Source organism: Leptodactylus fuscus, chromosome 4, assembly GCF_031893055.1.
Source record: "Leptodactylus fuscus isolate aLepFus1 chromosome 4, aLepFus1.hap2, whole genome shotgun sequence".
NCBI classification, from domain to species: domain Eukaryota; kingdom Metazoa; phylum Chordata; class Amphibia; order Anura; family Leptodactylidae; genus Leptodactylus; species Leptodactylus fuscus.
Window position 1 is genome coordinate 127198864 of NC_134268.1, and position 20918 is coordinate 127219781.

At 41.1% G+C, this 20918-nt stretch overlaps 1 protein-coding gene across 1 annotated transcript in view; it reads left to right on the forward strand.

Moving 5' to 3' along the window:
• Window positions 1–20918, forward strand: part of GALNT1 (polypeptide N-acetylgalactosaminyltransferase 1) — a 127864-nt gene that overhangs the window by 86874 nt on the left and 20072 nt on the right. Inside the window, exons 6-9 of the mRNA XM_075271014.1 lie at window positions 447–617; window positions 5314–5431; window positions 7821–8001; window positions 17527–17666. Of these exons, the coding sequence (XP_075127115.1) occupies window positions 447–617; window positions 5314–5431; window positions 7821–8001; window positions 17527–17666 (610 nt within the window). The remainder of the gene's footprint in view (window positions 1–446; window positions 618–5313; window positions 5432–7820; window positions 8002–17526; window positions 17667–20918) is intronic.

A 20918-nucleotide genomic window follows, 5' to 3' on the forward strand; every position in this document is an offset into this window, starting at 1 on the left:
CGCAGCACTGGGGGCATTCTCCTGTGCTCAAACAGTGCTGGGGGTATCCCCATTGCTGCTTGAAAACTTTCCAGCAACATCTTTGTCGTCTTCTCCGTCTCCACCTCTTCTCTCGCACTCCCATCGCGTGTTCGTCCAAAAGCGCTGACTGCGGATGTCCGTCGGCCATTTTCCTGCTGGTTGGGTGATAGACAGAGATGAGGGAGGAAATGTAGGGAGGTATAGCAATTGTTAAGACAATTACCCAAAATTGCATTGAAAAAATGTTTAGAGAGGCGTTTCCCCTCAAAGATTGCCAGTATATGTAATTTATGGTGGAACTGAAAATCTGTCAAGTAATGTAGTATGAATAAGAAAGTGGTCTTTTGAATAGGTTTTACGTTATATTTGTGCTACATATCTAAGCTGTCTTAGTAATTAATGTTTTTCATTCTTTGCTTACTAAGGAGGACTGTGGTTTGCCCTATCATCGATGTAATAAGTGATGATACATTTGAATACATGGCTGGTTCTGATATGACCTATGGCGGGTTCAACTGGAAATTAAACTTCAGATGGTACCCTGTTCCCCAGCGTGAAATGGATAGAAGAAGAGGTGACCGAACGCTTCCTGTCAGGTATGGAGCTGGATTGGTTTCTATGATCAACATATTTTGTATGAATATATAAAACAATTAAATGTAACAAACACGTAGAAATAGAAGACATTCTTTTTTCATAGCATTTTACTCTATTTACATAGACTGTTAATGTGACAGAATTTGATGCAGTCTCCTGATTTAGATTCCTCTCCAAATTCTGGTTGTATATCACCTGCAGTAGAAAACTTAAGCAGAGCTTAAGCTGCTGTGGATTTACTTGCTCTTTAGCCTTCGAACCGATAGGGCTAATCAGCAGTATTCTCAAGTAAGATACTTCCTGAAAAAAGAAGTGGCTGTCGCTGCCTACCTTTGACAAGAATTGGAGGCAGATTCCACCCAGAATTTGGAGCTGATTTTAAGGCAGAATCTGCCTTAAAATCATCTTCAAGTTCCATAGTGTGAACGTACCCTTACTGTACAATGTAAATAAATTAGCCAAGTATTAGGTTCAAGTCAATGCACTAATTGCTTAAAGAGGTTTTCCAACATTACAAGTTTAAAAATGCTTCATGACAAAGGGGTTTTTCCAGAAACAATTTATCCCCTAGCCACAAGATAGTGGGAGAAGTCTGCCCTGTTCTGAATGGAGTGGTGGTTGTGCAGTGCGTTTAGAGCTTCACTCCTGTCAGTGGGGATGCCAGAGAAAGCTGAGTGCTGTACTGTGGCTGTCTCTGGCAGTCCCATTGAAATAAATGGAGTGATTCACCTGCTGTAAGACCACCACTTCATTGAGAATGGAGAAAAAACGTCTCCAGTCTAAGCAGTCAGGCATGCCCTGATCTGCAAGTTATGCCCTATCTTGTGGATAGGGAATAACTTGTTTCTGGAAGAACCCCTTTGTAATGAAACCGCTTTAACTTTTTTATCCACCTGTGATAGACACACTGACACTGGACCCAAGAAGCCTGTGTGTGACACTTCATGTGTTTGAAACTTTTGACTGCAGGCCAGGCTAGTTCACACGTAAAAACCTCCTGGCTTATTTTGGTCCTGAAAAAAACCTCTTCCTAATTAGGAAGCTTTTTTTTGACCTTGCCAAGCTTTTTTTGGAGCTTTTTTTTTGTAAAAAAAGGCTGTTTCCCCCTCCCATAAAGTGAATGGGCTGAAAAAACCGCTAGCGGTTATTTTTGCAAAAAACCGCGTGGAAAAAAACTGCGCGGTTTTTGCCTCCCATTCACTTCTATTGCTTTCTTCAGGCGGAAAACGCCTGAAGAAAGGTCATGTCGCTTCTTTTTTTCTGCTAGCTGAAAAAAAGCTAGCGGAAAAAAAAAGCTAGCTGTTCACATAGGGCTCCATTGTAAAGGGGCTGATTTTGAAGCGAGATCCGCTGTCAAAAAACTCCCCTTTGCCCACGTGTGAACTAAAGCTAAATCTTTATTATTGCTTCATCCATATCAGTCACTGGTAGAGATGAGCGAACACTAAAATGTTCGAGGTTCGAAATTCGATTCGAACAGCCGCTCACTGTTCGAGTGGGTTTCGAACCCCATTATAGTCTATGGGGAACATAAACTCGTTAAGGGGGAAACCCAAATTCGTGTCTGGAGGGTCACCAAGTCCACTATGACACCCCAGGAAATGATACCAACACCCTGGAATGACACTGGGACAGCAGGGGAAGCATGTCTGGGGGCATAAAAGTCACTTTATTTCATGGAAATCCCTGTCAGTTTGCGATTTTCGCAAGCTAACTTTTCCCCATAGAAATGCATTGGCCAGTGCTGATTGGCCAGAGTACGGAACTCGACCAATCAGCGCTGGCTCTGCTGGAGGAGGCGGAGTCTAAGATCGCTCCACACCAGTCTCCATTCAGGTCCGACCTTAGACTCCGCCTCCTCCAGCAGAGCCAGCGCTGATTGGCCGAATTCCGTACTCTGGCCAATCAGCGCTGGCCAATGCATTCTATTAGCCCGATGAAGTAGAGCTGAATGTGTGTGCTAAGCACACACATTCAGCACTGCTTCATCACGCCAATACAATGCATTAGCCAGTGCTGATTGGCCAGAGTACGGAATTCGGCCAATCAGCGCTGGCTCTGCTGGAGGAGGCGGAGTCTAAGATCGCTCCACACCAGTCTCCATTCAGGTCCGACCTTAGACTCCGCCTCCTCCAGCAGAGCCAGCGCTGATTGGCCGAATTCCGTACTCTGGCCAATCAGCACTGGCTAATGCATTGTATTGGCGTGATGAAGCAGTGCTGAATGTGTGTGCTTAGCACACACATTCAGCTCTACTTCATCGGGCTAATAGAATGCATTGGCCAATCAGCGCTGGCCAATGCATTCTATTAGCGTGAACTGAGTTTGCACAGGGGTTCTAGTGCACCCTCGGCTCTGCTACATCAGATTGCTACATCTGATGTAGCAGTGCCGAGTGTGCATCAGATGTGTAGTTGAGCAAAACTGACTCAGCACTGCTAAGTCTCTGCATTCGCATAGGAATGCATTGGCCAGCCTTCGGCCAATCAGCGCTGGCTCTGCCGGAGGAGGCGGAGTCTAAGGTCGGACCTGAATGGAGACTGGTGTGGAGCGATCTTAGACTCCGCCTCCTCCAGCAGAGCCAGCGCTGATTGGTCGAGTTCCGTACTCTGGCCAATCAGCACTGGCTAATGCATTGTATTGGCGTGATGAAGCAGTGCTGAATGTGTGTGCTTAGCACACACATTCAGCTCTACTTCATCGGGCTAATAGAATGCATTGGCCAATCAGCGCTGGCCAATGCATTCTATTAGCGTGAACTGAGTTTGCACAGGGGTTCTAGTGCACCCTCGGCTCTGCTACATCAGATTGCTACATCTGATGTAGCAGTGCCGAGTGTGCATCAGATGTGTAGTTGAGCAAAACTGACTCAGCACTGCTAAGTCTCTGCATTCGCATAGGAATGCATTGGCCAACCTTCGGCCAATCAGCGCTGGCTCTGCCGGAGGAGGCGGAGTCTAAGGTCGGACCTGAATGGAGACTGGTGTGGAGCGATCTTAGACTCCGCCTCCTCCAGCAGAGCCAGCGCTGATTGGTCGAGTTCCGTACTCTGGCCAATCAGCACTGGCTAATGCATTGTATTGGCGTGATGAAGCAGTGCTGAATGAGTGTGCTTAGCACACACATTCAGCTCTACTTCATCAGGCTAATAGAATACATTGGCCAATCAGCGCTGGCCAATGCATTCTATTAGCTTGATGAAGCAGAGTGTGCACAAGGGTTCAAGCGCACCCTCGGCTCTGATGTAGCAGAGCTGAGGGTGCACAAGGGTTCAAGTGCACCCTCGGCTCTCCTACATCAGAGCCGAGGGTGCGCTTGAACCCTTGTGCAGCCTCGGCTCTGCTACATCAGAGCCGAGGGTGCGCTTGAACCCTTGTGCACACTCTGCTTCATCAAGCTAATAGAATGCATTGGCCAGCGCTGATTGGCCAGAGTACGGAATTCGGCCAATCAGCGCTGGCCAATGCATCCCTATGGGAAAAAGTTTATCTCACAAAAATCACAATTACACACCCGATAGAGCCCCAAAAAGTTATTTTTAATAACATTCCCCCCTAAATAAAGGTTATCCCTAGCTATCCCTGCCTGTACAGCTATCCCTGTCTCTTAGTCACAAAGTTCACATTCTCATATGACCCGGATTTGAAATCCACTATTCGTCTAAAATGGAGGTCACCTGATTTCGGCAGCCAATGACTTTTTCCAATTTTTTTCAATGCCCCCGGTGTCGTAGTTCCTGTCCCACCTCCCCTGCGCTGTTATTGGTGCAAAAAAGGCGCCAGGGAAGGTGGGAGGGGAATCGAATTTTGGCGCACTTTACCACGCGGTGTTCAATTCGATTCGAACATGGCGAACACCCTGATATCCGATCGAACATGTGTTCGATAGAACACTGTTCGCTCATCTCTAGTCACTGGCGCAATAAAGGAAAGTTTCACGTTTGCCTATTGTAAGGATAGCATATGCATTATTTATTGAATCCTGCAGTTTGTGCTGGAATGGATGAGTAGCCTCACACAAGTGTGAAGAAAATGTATACCCTGAAAATAATGGCAAAGTGACATTTAAAATACTGATTTTATACTGCATTTGTAAACAGAATCTCTATACATTGACCTCTTGTCTTGTAGACCTGAAGTCCATTAATACAAAAGTTAATCTTGAGACTCGAATAATTAGGTTAATTAAAAGACTCTATCAAAATTAACTATTCATTTTGTGATGGTTTCTCTATACATTCCTTTATAAATGAATCTTATATGGTGCCATTAAAAAATACAACCTTTTCTGGAAAAAGCAAGCCCTCATAAAGCTTTGTCTGTGGAAATAGTCATGGCTCTTGGTATGCAGGGATGAAAAATAGAAATTGGCAAAAATCAATACTGGCTGTTACTAGAAGAATTAAAAAAAGACCAACACAAAGTAGCAGATAATTGTGAAGTGGAAGGAAAATGATACATGGTTTTTAAAATTATAATCCGATAATCTGAAAAGTGTGACTTGCAAAAGTATTCATCCCCCCCTATAGCAATACTTTGTAGAGCCGCCTTTCACTGCAATTACAGCTGCAAGTCTTTGTCTCTACCAGCTTTGCACATCTATAGACTCTACCTATAAAGCTAGTGAGCTTTGTTTTGTAGATGTTTTAAATGTAATTTTAATAGTTTGCTGTATATAATTTTTTTTGTTTTGCAGGACTCCTACTATGGCAGGGGGTCTATTTTCAATTGACAGAGATTATTTCCAGGAGATTGGTACATATGATGCAGGAATGGATATTTGGGGAGGGGAAAATTTAGAAATTTCATTTAGGGTAAGTATAATTATATTAATTACTTTCTGTACTTATAGTTTGATTACTATGGGGTATTTTCCTAGCATAAGTTACAGTAGTCTACAAAATAATAGTCAGATATAGTCAGATATAGACCAAATGACTTGAACAGCCGTCTAAACTCATCCAAGTCCAGAAACACTCCGGAACCCTTGAAGGGTTTTGCCTGGAAGAGACGCACAATTGCTTGCACTCTGGAGTGTTTCTGGACTTGGATGAGTTTAACGGCTGTTAAAGTCATTTGGTCTATATCTGACTATATCTCTTCCTTTAACTATCCATTTACACTCTGTATGGATGTATGTTAATAAGCGATACATATACATGTGGATGAGTGAAGGCACAATCTCTACTGTAAGCTTATATGCTTTTATAGGGCAAAAAACATTTTATTGCTATTTACCCCTGATGAGTGGGTGCATTGATATACATTGCATACCACGAAACGTGCATGTCGGGTCATGCTATTTTGTTTGAATGCTATTGTGTGTTTTACTAGCCCTTCTTACTTTGGCATATACATATTGTTGGAAAAGGTTAATCAGGGACAGACCCTGAATTAGGGTGAGGTTCCGGTCAGGGCACTGGCTATGTAGGGCGGTGACCCTGTATTAGGCTTTAGGGTGATTTTAGTCCCTTCCCAAGACTATCCTATAGGGACTGTCGTTATTCTCTATATTTCACTCTATTTTCACATGAAATGGCCTCTTTTGGAATTTTCCCTTTCGGTCTTTTTTTGAATTTTCCTACCACGGATTGAAATCGGGTAAGTGTGATTGGTTACCTTACTTGGGACCGCTGTGTCCACTGTAAACTATTCCGTGGTTGTGGAGTTGTTCCATTGTTTTCTATGAGGTGACATGTCAGATGTGTGACTTTTTTTTTATATTTTTGTGTATATTTAATACTTTTAACTTATATCATTAAACGTTAAGTCTTATATCTTGGTTGCTCTTTTTGGATTATAATTGGATTAAGTGGGCAACATTTTCTGCACTGTAGAGTGTTTTTCTTGTCTGTACATTATGTGAATTATATTACCACTTGTCAAACTATTTACCAGTTGCTGCAGTAGATACTTAGAAAACCAACAGACTCAGCATTCAAGATATGCAGATTTTTGATTATGAATAATTAATTGAAAGGGGTGTGCTCAAAATAATCCAATGAGTGAGGTCAATCATTCTGTGAAGAAACAGGTGTGAATCTGGTGACCCTTATTTAAGGGTGAAGCCTCCACATCTTGTATATGCATTTCTACTTGAAAGCCTGAGAAATATGGGTTGTACGAGACATTGTTCAGAAGAACAGCATACTTTGATTAAAAAGCTGATTCGAGAGGGTAAAACTTATAAAGACGTGCTAACAAGAATAGGCTGTTCAGGTAAAATGATTTCCAATGCTTTAAAATGGAAAGCAAAACCAGAGAGATGTAGAAGATGACAGAAGACTACCACTTGAATGGATCGAAGACTAGCCAGAATGGCAAAGTTTCAGCCAGTGATCAGGTCCAGGATGATCAAAGATGGTCTCAAATTACCTGTGAGTACTGTGACAGTTAGAAGATGCCTGTGTGAAGCTAATCTTTTAGCAAGAAGTCCCCGCAAAGTCCCACTCTGAATTCAAGCCACAATACACTCTGAAGACGGGGAAGCATGGTGGTGCAAGCATGATGATATGGGATTGTTTCTCTTACTATGGTGCCAGGCCTATTTACCAAATACCAGGGATTATGGACCAGTTTGCATATATCAAAATACTTGAAGAGGCCATGTTGCCTTACACTGAAGAGGAAATATTATTGAAATGGGTGTTTCAACAAGACAACAACCCTAAACGCACCAGTAAACGAGCAAAATCTTGGATTCAGACAATCAAAATTGAGGTTATGAAGAGGCTAGGCCAGTCCCCGGACCTTAATCCTATAGAACAATTGTGGGATGACATCAAAAATGCTGTTTGAGTCAAAACCAACAAATGCAAATAAATTGTGAGATGTAATCAAAGCATCCTGGGCTGGAATACCGGCTGACTCTATCCAACATCGATGTGAAGCAGTTCTAAAAAACTGTGGTTATACAACTATTAGGTTAGTGATTCACAGGAATGCTAAATCCAAAAAAAGCACATATTTTGAGTTTGGAAAGACAAATGCAGACACTGCTATTTCTGTTGTCTTGATGGGTTGCCAATGGATATGACCACAAATGCAGAAACTTTCTATTTAACTCTTGTTTTTGAACACTCTGCTGTTATTTTGAATACTACTGTACTGTACTAATGTTCTTGTCGTTGTCATGTTCCTGTTCTGTCTGATATATTAGAGAGAAAGGGATTCTCAATAATTTTTATCATTTTCTTCCTTTAGATATGGCAGTGTGGAGGTACACTTGAAATAGTTACTTGTTCGCATGTTGGTCACGTTTTTAGAAAAGCTACTCCATATACATTTCCAGGTGGAACAGGGCAAATTATCAACAAGAACAACCGGAGGCTGGCAGAAGTGTGGATGGATGAATTCAAGAACTTCTTTTATATAATTTCACCTGGTGAGATTAGTCTTTTTATTATTGTCATGTTATGGTGTGCTTCGTCACAGACATCACAGTTAAATACTTTATATAAAAAAAAAAATGACATTATGTATGTTCAGTTGAAAGAAAAATGGTGTTGGAAGCTGCCAAGCTCTTCATAAAATTTTTCTTTGATCTAGTAATGTTTATTTAGCATGTTTAATACCATACTTTCCGGTAAGTCAATATAGAGTTTGGGATATACTCGCCGTGTCAGACTACCCCTCTTCTGTGGGGTACCTCTTCTTAATGTACACTTATCCCTCAAGCCATTTTTTTTTGCACTAACAATCTGGCGGGGCCAGATTTATCGTAGTTACACCATTTTGAGGAATGTCTATTGGTTAGATCACCTTTTTTAAAAAAAATCAGAGGCGAAACGGTGAAAAAAAAATGACGGTTTGTCACTTTTGATTTTGACGTTCACCGTACAGGAAAAATATTTGAGTAGACCTGGCATTTATGGACACCTGGATACCTAATGTGTATGTGTATCATAGTAGATTTCTACTTTTAGATGTATTCCAGGGAAAGCAGGCAATTTTCAACTTTTTAAAAAAAAAAATTGAAAAATTTATATACCGTATATGCTCGAGTATAAGCCGACTTTTTCAGCACATTTTTCATGCTGAAAAAGCTCTCCTCGGCTTATACACGAGTCAGGGTCCACGGAGCACAGAAAACAGGAAGGACCTGGAAGGGGGAGGTCCTTTAGTGCTTCTGCTCTGTGATTGGCTTGTCACGTGACTGTGATGTCATCAAAGGTCCTGTAACATCTGCAGATAAGGTTAGGTCTAAATCCTAGTAGCTCCGCCCACACCAGAGTCCGATCACATGGTCATGACGTCATCACATGTCCTTTAGCACACTAGGATTTAGCATCTACCCTGCAGATGAGTGGCCAGGATTCATTGTGTCTTATGGAAGATGTCTGTTGTATGGAGGAGAGGAAGCTACAGTAAAGTGACACACAGGTACCTTCCTTTAGTTACTCTGCCTATTAATGTCAGACATTTGGGGTTATTTAGTTTCAGTAACTCCATGTGCCTCACATTAATAACAGTTAACCCCCATCGTGTCCCTCATATTAACCCCTGTGTGCCCCATATAAGGGTTACTAATATGTGAGACACATAGAGGCAATAATAAAGGACCTTAATTATGAAGATACCTAATTATTACCTCCATATGTCCCACATATCAGTAACTCTTATGTGAGGCACACAGGGGGTTAATGTGAGGGACATGATGGGGTTAACTGCTATTACTATGATCCCCATGGAGTTACTAAGCTGTAATGCACATGACCAGACTTTTTATCTGCAATGGTGGATTTCCCCCCTCGGCTTATACTGGAGTCAATAAGTTTTCCCAGTTTTTTGTGGTAAAATTAGGGGTCTCTGCTTATATTCGGGTCGGCTTACACTTGAGTATATACAAAATTTTCCTAACTATATTAACCCCGCCTAGGGTGCTGTAACCTGCAATCATTTGATTGCAAGTCCCATAAACTGCAATACAAGTGTATTGCAGTCTATGGGAGATTATATACCGTATATACTCAAATATAAGCTGACCCCCCTAATTTTCCCACAAAAAAACTGTGAAAACTTATTGACTCTAGTATAAGCCTAGAGGGGGAAATGCAGCAGCTACTGGAAAATTTCAAAAATTAAAATGGTCGGAGTTTTTGGGTGCAATAGATGCTGGGGAAGGGGTGTTTTGGTTCTCTGTCTGCCCCTTCCTTGAGTTTGAGGACTGTCTTTTCTTCCCCCACTTGGAATTAAGTCTGGATGAATATAGGGTATCTGCAGTGCTCCTATTAACCCCTTCCCGACGGAACAGGTGGACTGGGCACTTTCAGACACAGGATGTGTATGTGTTTCACAGTCATTTTCTACTCTTATATGTATTCTAGGGAAAGGAGGGATTTACAACTTTTTTTTTTTTTTTTTTTTTTTGCACTATTTTATGGGAGATTCTATACATTAATATTGTGGCTGGTCATAGACAACAAGTGGGGGCTTTTTCAGCACAAAAACTGGGCTGAAAAATTCGGCTTATACTCGAGTATATATGGTACATTACCGAGACAGGCCTGTGAGCCTTCACCCAAAAATACAATTTGTAAGACTATATGGACCTTAAAGCATTGTGTATATATTACCTCTATATCTTTGTTGTACAAATGACGCGCGTTTCGCCGACTCTGGCTTCATCAGGGGGAGTTATAACAAATTGTTTTTTTTTGGGTGCATGATTATGCCTTTATCTTCCTTATATGTAACACTTTGACTGCTAGAACTACATGCTAATATTCAAACAATTGTTGTTCAACAAAAACTCTTGCTTCGTGCATTAAATTTATGCAGTCAGCAAATAACATGTGCATAGCTAAATCATCCCCTTGTATTATTTATACCTATGTATATAGGACCAATTTGAGAAATAACTAACTTACCATATACCTTGTATGACACTTATTTGGATGTACTATTTTTCTCCCTTCTGAATATTCTTTTGTATGTTTTATAATGCTTTAATGTGATTTAATAAATATAAAATTTTTATTCACATTCATGTGGTAGTTTGCCTCCTTTTGGCATCTAGTGTAGTTGTATTGGACCTACCCTATTTTGCCCTATATTTTTGTGTATTGTTTTATATAAAACTAAAAAGTTACGGTGAAGCACATACACATTAGGTGTCCTTTTGTCCGAAAACGCCCGGTCTGCATACTGCTGAACTGCCGTTTTTTTGCAGTTTCGGTTTTGATAAAATTTAAATAAAAAGTGATCAAATGTGTGACACTTGTTCATGGATAAAATTCAGAGCTACCCTGAAACTAAACCCTTTTTTGGAGAGAGAAAAAAAAAAGACCCTATCTTATTTTTGGAGAAACACGATTAACCACTTCATGCACCACAATGTATTATGGTAATGTCACCCACTCAGAAACTAAGCGGGTGACATCGGGAGCAGGTGTCCGCTGTAATGAACCTGAAAATATACAGTCATACCTAAGCTCTGATCATGGGAGTTAACCCCTTAGATGCCTAGATGCTGCAATCAATCATGACTCCGGTATCTAAGAGGTATCTTGCTCAGTGGACACTGTAAAAAAGAAAAAAGAAGCCACAAAAAGAGTTTTTGCCATCCTCTCTCATAAAATATGGAATAAAAAGTGATCAAAAAGTTGTGTATAGCCCAAAATGGTACCAATAACAGGAACAGCTCGCCCCACAAAGAAACAAGCCATCAAGCAGTTCTGACAAAATAAATAAAAAAAACTTATCACTGTAATTGCACTGACCCAAAGAAAAAAGGAAACCTATAGTATTTATGTTGTATAGCGCGGGACAAAAAAAATCTCCCACCCCCCTCCAAGCAAGAATTAATAAAATTTTGTCTATAAGTTATACAGATAATTCAAAATTATTTTGATAGAATATGCATCTCATCCCGCTAAAACAAGCTCTCATATAGCTAAATTACAGAAAAATAAAGTATGGCTTGTACAATGTGATGACAAAAACACTAATACAAATATATGCTGTGCATGTGTATTTCAGGGTGCACCCCAGATTTAGAGCTTAGTATGAAAAAGAAACCAGTGGTGACTACCAAATCATAGGAGCTACTGGGGAAATAATAGGGAATTTTATGTTCTCAGTGTACACCGCACAGTTTACACTAGACTCAATCTGTGTTAGAATTGCAAGATTTATAATGTCCAGAATAAATCTAAGGACAATCAAAAAGGATGCCAAAAAGAGATATAGATAATATTTAATAATGTATTTGGATGGTAGAGCATTTCACATGTTTAAAATTTGGAAAAAAAAATCACAATTTTCATCAAATTTTTGTTTTTTGTTAATAAATAAAATATATTGATATATTGATTGATCACTTTTTACCACTAAAATGCAGTACAATGTGTCTCAGACAGTCTCAAAATCACTTGAGCATGTTAAAGCTTCTCATTATTATTTGTCCGTTACAAAAAATGAGGCCATGTCCTTAAGATGTGTTTTGGTCATGTTGTTAAGGGGTTAAATAAAGTAAGTACAGAGGCTACTATTGAATAAAAAAGACTTCTCGCCACCAAGTCCAGCTCTTGGTATCATTTAATAGGTTGCCTGCCCCACTGATTCTGGCACAGTTGGAATTTTTTTCTTTAGTGTAATGCAATAATTCAAGCTAGTGTTACCTGATATACTACTTAGTATCTTCACTGTCAGGTGGGGGCATGATTCAGAGATCCAGAAGTGGACAGTGTCAGAACTTGGAATCTCACCCCTTGCATATTTGTGTCTGCACTTATTGCTCACAATTAATGTGAGGTAGAGAAAAAAATCCAACTTTGCCAGAATAAGGGGAGCGAAACCTATTAAAGAGGACCTTTCACCATTTTACCCACAGGCAGTTCTATATGCTGCCGGAAAGCTGACAGCCAGAGACGTCCTTCTTCACAGCACAGCCAATCGCGCTGTGCTGTGAGAGCCGGGAGGAACGCCCCCTCCCTCCCTCTGCTCACAGTACTCGTCCATAGACAAGCATTATCAGGAGCAGGAGGGGGGCGTTCCTCCCAGCTCTCACAGCACAGCGCGATTGGCTGTGCTGTGAAGAAGGACGTCTCTGGCTAACTGTCAGAAACGCCCTTCTGACCATAGAAGAGCTACAGTACTGGACCGTAAGCTCTTCACACCGGGCCCAGATCGGAAAAGCCGACAGTGCGCTGAACTCGGCGCACTGTCAGCTTTCCGGCAGTATATAGAACTGCCTATGGGAAAAATGGTGAAAGGTCCTCTTTAAGGCTAAACCTGCTCTGACGTCTGATAAAGACAGGCCACTATACAATAGTAAATCAATCATAGAATAAATTATGGAATACGAAAAAAAAAAGTCCTATTTCACAACTAATTGTGCCTACTTCTGTGAGTAATACATACTTAAGACTAAGGCCCCACGGGCCGTAAACGCAGTGATAAACCGCTGCGGAAAGAACTGCTGTGTGATCGCATTGCAGTTCTTTCCACAGCGCTTTGAAGAGAAAGTTCGCTGAGTTTTCCTCTGCGGACTTTCTCTTCCCATTATATCTACGGCAAAGCCGCCGGCATTTCCATAGATATAATTGACATGCTGCAATTTGCAAAGCCGCAACGGCTTTGCATATCGCAGAGTGTCCGCATGAATCCCATCCCCTTTGCTTGCACTGTAAAACGCCGCGATTTTTCCCGCAGCGTCTCTGCATTTATTATTCTGATCCGCGCTGCCGTTCTATCTTCTTTTTTCCTTATGTAAATGAGTTCTCGCAGTATTGGGGGCGTTCCCCTGCGCTCCAATAGCTATGGGGATGTCCCCAGTGCTGTTTGAAAATTCTCCAGCGACGGCCTCTGTCGTCTTCACCTTCTACTTGCGCGCTCCTCTTCTCTTCGTTCCAAAACACCAACTCTGCATGTCTGTCAGCCATTTTCCTGTGGCCGAAGAGAGACCACCGGAAAATAGCCAATGGACTTTCGCAGGCAGCCCTTTAAAACAAAGAGAAAAGGAGGGCATGAGAAAAAGACGAGCGAAGAGGCCGTCGCTGGAGAGTTTTCAAGCAGCACTGGGGACGCTCGACTGTAGCCTCTTTTCTCTCCCCTGCTTTCTCAAACTCAACATGGAGAAAACAGAATTTTTACCTACCCCTGTCCCACAGGTCCGTTGCCTTGGGATAACCCTGGACTCCGACCTATCCTTCAAGTCGCACATTCAAACCCTCAACACCTCCTGCCGCCTCCAACTCAAGAACATCCATCGAATCTGCTCCTTCCTCATCCCAGAAACTAAGATTCTAGTCCATACCCTCATAATCTCCCACTTAGATTCCTGCAACACCCTTCTCCATGGACTCCCAGCGAACACTCTCACCCCCCCCCTCCAATCCACCTTAAACTGTGCTGCTTGCTTAATTCTCCTCGCCCTCTCGTTCATCGGCTGCTCCCCGCTGCCAATCCCTTCACTGGCTACCCATTGCTCAGCAAATTGAGTTCAAGTTACTAACGTTAACGTACAAAACCGTCGACAACCTGTCCCCTCCATATATCTCCGACCTAAACTCCCGCTACCTGCCCAGACGTAACCTCAGACCCTCCAAAGACCTCCTACTCCGCTCTACTCTCATCCGCTCCTAGCACAACAGTCTCCAAGATTTCTCCTGTGCATCCCCCATACTCTGTAACTCCTTACCAAGACACATAAGACTGACCTCCACAATCACAGGCTTCAAGAAGGCCCTGAAGACTCACCTATTCAGAAAGGCCTACAACCTCCAATAACACTACTTATAACCACACCACCATCTGAACAGTCTCCCCTCTCACCTTCTGTCTCTATCCCTCTTCCCTTATAAACTGTAAGTCCTTGCGGGCAGGGTCCTCTATCCCACTGTGCCAGTCGGTCATTGTTATTATATTTGTATATTTTGTGTATTGTATGTAACCCCCAAATGTAAGACACCATGTAATTAATAGCGCTATATAAATAATAATAATTCTAGTGATAGAATCCCTTTAATACTAAGAAAATTGCAAGGTATATGTATCTATGTGCACAACCTGCTAATGTTTCAGTATCTGTATACATAATTGAGATAAACATTTGTATTGCAATTTGGATATGGTATATGGGAGCTCTGTTATTAAAATAAATAAGCACCGTGCAAGTTTTAATTCCCAATTCCCGCTAGCTGAAAAAAAAACCGTGAGAGACACAAAACTGCTAGTGACTCCCATTGAAATGAATGGGAGGCGTTTTTCAGGCAGATTTCAAGGCAGAGCCGCTGTCAAAATCTGCCTGCAAAAAACTCCGTGTGAGCAGACCCTTATAGGAACCACAGTAAGCTAAGACACTGTGTAGCTCATGTAACCTAATATAGAGACTAAATACAAACTGAAAATTCCAGCATTAATGGGTATTTCCAAGAACATAATCTTATTTAAATTTGTAGATAAAAGCTAAATATTTTTGTAAATCTAGGTAAATTAAAAATGTTAACGTGTGAGTGTGATTTCTTTTCTTTTCTTTTCTTTTTTTTTTTTTTCTTTTCTGTTCACCTTAGTGGTGACAGTCTGTTGCCTTGATAGGTTACTGATGGATACAACCATGAACGCAGTAATTTTCTATACTCTGAAACTCAGCCATTATTTCTTTGCGGCTGTATAATCATTTCAGAAATACCGTCCTGACCTGACCACAATAAGGAAATAATTCCTGCATTTATGGTTGTGTCCATTGTTAATCACCCAAGACACAAGATTATAACCACTAAGCTGGTTAGAGTAAATCTCTAAAGATTAAAAAAAAATAATAATAATTTCTTTTTACATTTGTACAAATGTGTAACCTTTTAATATGGTTATGTTCAAGGGAATACCTTTAAAGTGTTTTGTTGTTTTGATTTTTTTCTTTTTAACTGCTCTGTTTACCCCCTTATACAATAACAAATGGATAGGGGGATATTCAGAGCAGTGCTTCTTTAAGTAACTATTTTTTTTAGAGGTGGGAGGGGGGCTTTCATAGAATTGGTGTAGTCAAGTAATACCTGGCTTTATAAATTTTATTTTTCACTAAAAAAAAAAACAAACTTTAAATGCAGTGTATCACTAATATTATTCTACTAATTAAAGGGGTATTCCCATGTCCCTTGCTCACCAGTCTTCGCTGCTGCAAAAACTTCTTTCTTCCTGGTTTTCGACGTCAATTGGTGGGCGGGGTTTCATATGTAAAGCCATACTGTCCGACTACCTCCAGTTTAGCTCCGCCCCAAATTAGCGTGTAGCTCCGCCCACCACATAGCGTGATCCTATGGGACGACTGAAGGGCCTGTGATGTCATCAGAGGTCCTATAACACTTGGATTTAGCTTGTTCTATATAGAGTCGGCTAAATCCTAGTGGGCTAAGGGACCAGGTCCTTCTGCCCACTAGATTTTAGCCTGCTCTATATAAGAAAGCTAAATCCTAGTGAGCAGAGGGACCAGGTCCTTTAGCCCATTAGGATTTAGCCTGTTTTATATAAGAAAGCAGCACTCATTTCCCCCCTCCTTTATCTGAGAGCAGGAAGCTAGGTCACATGTGTGGTGTAGACACAGGAACAGCTACAGACACAGGATCGCTCCCGTGACCTTAGCCCCTCCTCCCTCCCTCCTGAGAACAGGCAGCTACCTCACTTGACATTTGAGCAGATAATCCCAAGGGCCATAGAAACAGTGTCAACAATGAAGTGAATACATTAAAGGGGTATTCCCATGTCGCATACTCACCAGTCTTCACTCTTGTAAAATCTTCTTTCTTCCTGGTTTCTTGCATCATTTGGTGGGCGGGGTTTCACAGGCAACCTGTCGTTTAGCTCCGCCCCCAAATTCGTGTGTAGCTCCGCCCACCCACATTGAACTATGAAGTACAGGCAGCAGCAACTCCATTCTGTGTTACATACAGAGACTGCCTGTCTCTGCCATAATGAACACAACTGAATTAGCTAGCCTGATAACTGGGAGAACAGAAGAAATGAAAGCAGCTCCTCTATCTGAGTGCAGGACCTAGGTCACATGGTGTAAACACAGGATTAGCTAGCTACACAGGCTCGCTCCCTGCACTTAGCCCCTCCTCCCTCCCCCTGAGAGCAGGCAGATACATCATTTGACTCAGGAGCAGCTAGGTCAGGGCTTTGGCCACAAAAAATTGAATAAAGTAAGATAGTGGACAGACAAAGCAGTTTTGCTGAAGCAGTGTATTTAGGAAAAGTCTTACATCCACATTAACAAGCATTATAGATAGGATCCTTGTGATGGGACAACCCCTTTAAGATAGTGGACAAACACAGCAGTTTTGCTGAAGCAATGTATTTAGGAAAAGTCTTAAATCCACATTAACAAGCAGTATAGATAGGAAGCTTGTTATGGGACAACCCATTTAAAGTGAAACACATTCTTAGTTTCTGTTTTTATTCTAATTTTTGAATATTAATTTCTGTAAATGATTCAGAGGTCAAACGAGAGCAGCAGGCAACAAAGAAAATGTCCTGTTTTTTTAAAAAATCTTCTGTGTGTCTTTGTGCTCAACCAGTTATCACAATATTAGAATATCACAGATAGAAGACCATCCCTGATGCAAAATACTAATCATATGAATAAGGACTTAGAGAAATTTTGTTGTCTTGCCTTCTGTTCATACTTTGATGACCAGTTGAGCCTCGCTTCCAAGTGATTGACAGAAGCAACTGATGACATCTTTTGCAACTGTTGTCAGTGGATGCCAGCTGTGTAATACAGTTGACACCCGCCGCTTAGCTTCTGAGTCCTCTCTATATCTGTGCCTAACATCATGCCATACATGTTTGTTAGATGTCATGAAGGGATTATCTTCAAATATGTTTATGCTTATGTTCATGGAAAAAACACTTTAAGTTTAATAAGTTTAATATTTTATCAAACTAATAGCTTTTATTATAATTTCAGGAGTGACTAAAGTAGACTATGGGGACATATCTTCAAGGGTTACCTTGAGACATAAACTTCAATGCAAGCCATTTTCTTGGTACTTGGAAAATGTATATCCTGATTCCCAGATACCTCGTCATTATTTTTCTTTGGGAGAGGTAAGATCAATAATGTGAAAAATGTTATACATGGAAATCTGCTAATCGGCTAATAAATGCAAAAAAAAAAAAATTTAAATTATTAAAAGTTACATATAGTTACATAGTAGATGAGGTTGGATGAAGACATCAGTCCAACCTATAACCCTACAATCCCCTACAGTGTTGATCCTGGGGGCCTCCAAGTATAATAATCGGAGTCCCAGGGGAGGTGAGAGAAAATAATAAACAGTTACTCACCTCTCTGGGATCTGATGTTAGTCCTTAGCCGGCTTTGAGCCTATATGGTAATGTCCCAGACGTCACGTGATCTGGGATATTACCATATAGGCCCAAGGCCTGTGCTAGCAGTACCATATAGGGGTCATTCCATGTCAAGTGAACCAATGATTTTTACCTCTATATATTTAATTCTTTTGAGATTTTATTTGTTAATAGTGCGTCAGAGAATGCAAAATGAGAAGAAAAAAAATTCTGGAAAAAAACCCCAAAACGTTTAATTTAAAAATTTCCAAAAATGCACATGTGCCTGCTATGCTCCTAGCAGCATCTGTACCAAAATTCAAGTTGGGATAGTGATGGGATCATATTTTAAAATATAAATATTACAATGTCAGTTCAAAAATCTTGAATTGATCTGTTCGTCCTGTGGTCTAAAAGTTTGGGGTCTAGATTTACCAAAGCCGACTCTGCATGCCCGTGGCAATTTTCCTGTGGCCGCTTACACAGTAAACTGGTGTAAGTGGCCATTTTCATGTGGCTGATTACACAGTAAGCTGGGGTAAGTGGCCACAAGAAAATGGCCGCTGGCATGCACAGTCGGCTCTGTCCGAGGCACGACGGCAGAGCCAACTGCGCATGCCTAGAGGTGTGAAACCAGCACCGGAAGAAGACCCAGGGAGAGGGCGTTCCAGGGGAAGATGGAGGCAGCGTAGGAGAGTTCTCTCGCAGCAATGGGGACAACCCCAGTGCTGTATGAGCGCTGAGAACCGCCCCCCAGTGCCACGAGAGAACTCATTTGCATATAGAAGAAAAACAAGATTTCTATCGAACAGTGTCGCGGAGAAGAATAGCTTTTCTTAAGGCTATTCCCACGTGTTGGGGGGGGGGGGGGGAATTTAATTTTAATGATAGGATCCCTTTAACTCAGGTGGAGCAGAACACCATGACAGGCCGGACATACTCTTTGACACATTGCTAGTAAGCGCTTATGGACAAGATTACATTTCACTCACACATTGATGATAAAAGACCAGTAAACGTCCTATTAATTGTTTGATTAGTTCATATTTTATAGAACGAGGCTGTAACTACTGTACTATTCTTCTTAAGAAATTACATGTTTAGTGATATTATAAAAAAAAAATTGTTACATGTAGAAATAGGTGTTAAAAATATTGGTTCTTTTCGTCTCGTTAACATATAATTAGGATGAAAGTGTATTTTGAAAATCCCACTTGAGGATACGATCACCTTTTTTTTTTTTTTCGGTTTGTTCAATGCATTCAGGTTGAAAATCCTGAACAAGTTGTGTTATGATGATAAGGGCTCGTTCACATCTGCGTTGTAGGGTCCTTATTGCAGGTTTCCGTTTCCTGCATAAAACAGATGCAGGAGACGGAAGCCTGCAGGAGACTTTCTCACCCATTCATTTGAATGGGTGAGAAAGCTGTCCGGCCGTGCGCGGCAGTGAGCGTTTTGCGCTCTCCGCCGCGAAACCGGGTTTTATAATCCGGACACAGAGTCAGACATGCAGTACTCTGTGTTCGGATAAAAAAAAAATCCGGTTTCGCGACGGAGAGCCTAAAACGCTCACCACCGCGCACGGCCGGACCCGGTCTATGGTTTACGTCTTCTGCCATGCAGAAGACGGAAACCATAGTACGGAGACCCTGAACGCAGGTGTGAACCCAGCGTAAGATGTATTTCTTCTGGCACAGTATTTGTTTTTTTTATGTTTCTTTATTGTTGCATATAAATGTTGAATTCAGCAAGTTGTAATGTGAAAAGAAAAAAGGAAGAAGCTCACACAAACATAAAATCAGATGATTCAAGGCTTAAAAAAAACTTATCCCAATTTGGACCCAAGTTGAAAACCTGTATAAGTACTATAACCAAGAACACAAGTAACACATGCATTTTTTTCACAATTTTAAAACATACGTTCACAATTGAAATTTTGAATTTGGTTTCTCCAAAACAAAATCTAAAGAAACATAGTCTTGTGACATATCAAATGAAAGCCGGTATCGTTCTGAGAAAAATGATGCCTCTCCCACCTCTTTATCTTAATTCTAGCCCGAGTTATGATAAAAAAAAAAATGTAAAGCCATACAAGGCCAAAATTTGCCCTTTTTCAAAACTTTAGAAGTCTGTAAAAAAATTAGCTGATGAAGAAAAAAATTCAAAACTTTTAATTTGTAATCAACTTAAGTTGTACTTCATAAAAATAAAAAAAATCTAAAGACGTCAGGTAAAAAAAAATATTCATATTTGGATCACTTGATATGGAATGGCCCATAGGCCCAAAGCCTGTGCTAGGAGTAATAGCCTGTTACTGCTAGCACAGGCTTTGGGCCTGTATGATATCCCAGACGTCTTGGGCATTGTCGTACAGGCCCAAAGCCTTATCTTCACTCTACAGCCCATTCCTGGAAGTAAATGCACAGTAATAATAACTTTTTATCCTGACCCATATCAGGACAAACACGGTTATTATTACTGCGCATTTTCCTGGTCCATAGTGGCTATAGCTCCATGGACAAGGAGGGGACTAGTTAGGGTGTTTTACATTCTGATGTCAGCAAAGTGAGCTATATGACCTCCCCTCCCCCTTTTGACCAACAAATGGATCAGTGACATGGTGACACACTCATGTCTGATCCCAATTGGATGGAAATAGGGTAAGTGATAGAAGAGCAATGCTGCTTTGAGCAGTTGGGGAAGGTGAACGCGACCAATGTTGAGACTTAGTGTTTGCCAAAAGTATTGGCACCCCTGCAATTCTGTCAGCTAATACTAATTTTCTTCCAGAAAATGATTGCAAGCACAAACTCTTTGGTATTATTATCTTCATTTAATTTGTCTTCAATGGAAAACCACAAAAAGAATTGTCAAAAAGCCAAATTGGATATAATTCCACACCAAACATAAAAAGGGGGTGGACAAAACTATTGGCACTGTTTGAAAAATCATGTGATGCTTCTCTAATTTGTGTAATTAACAGCACCTGTTACTTACCTGAGGCACCTA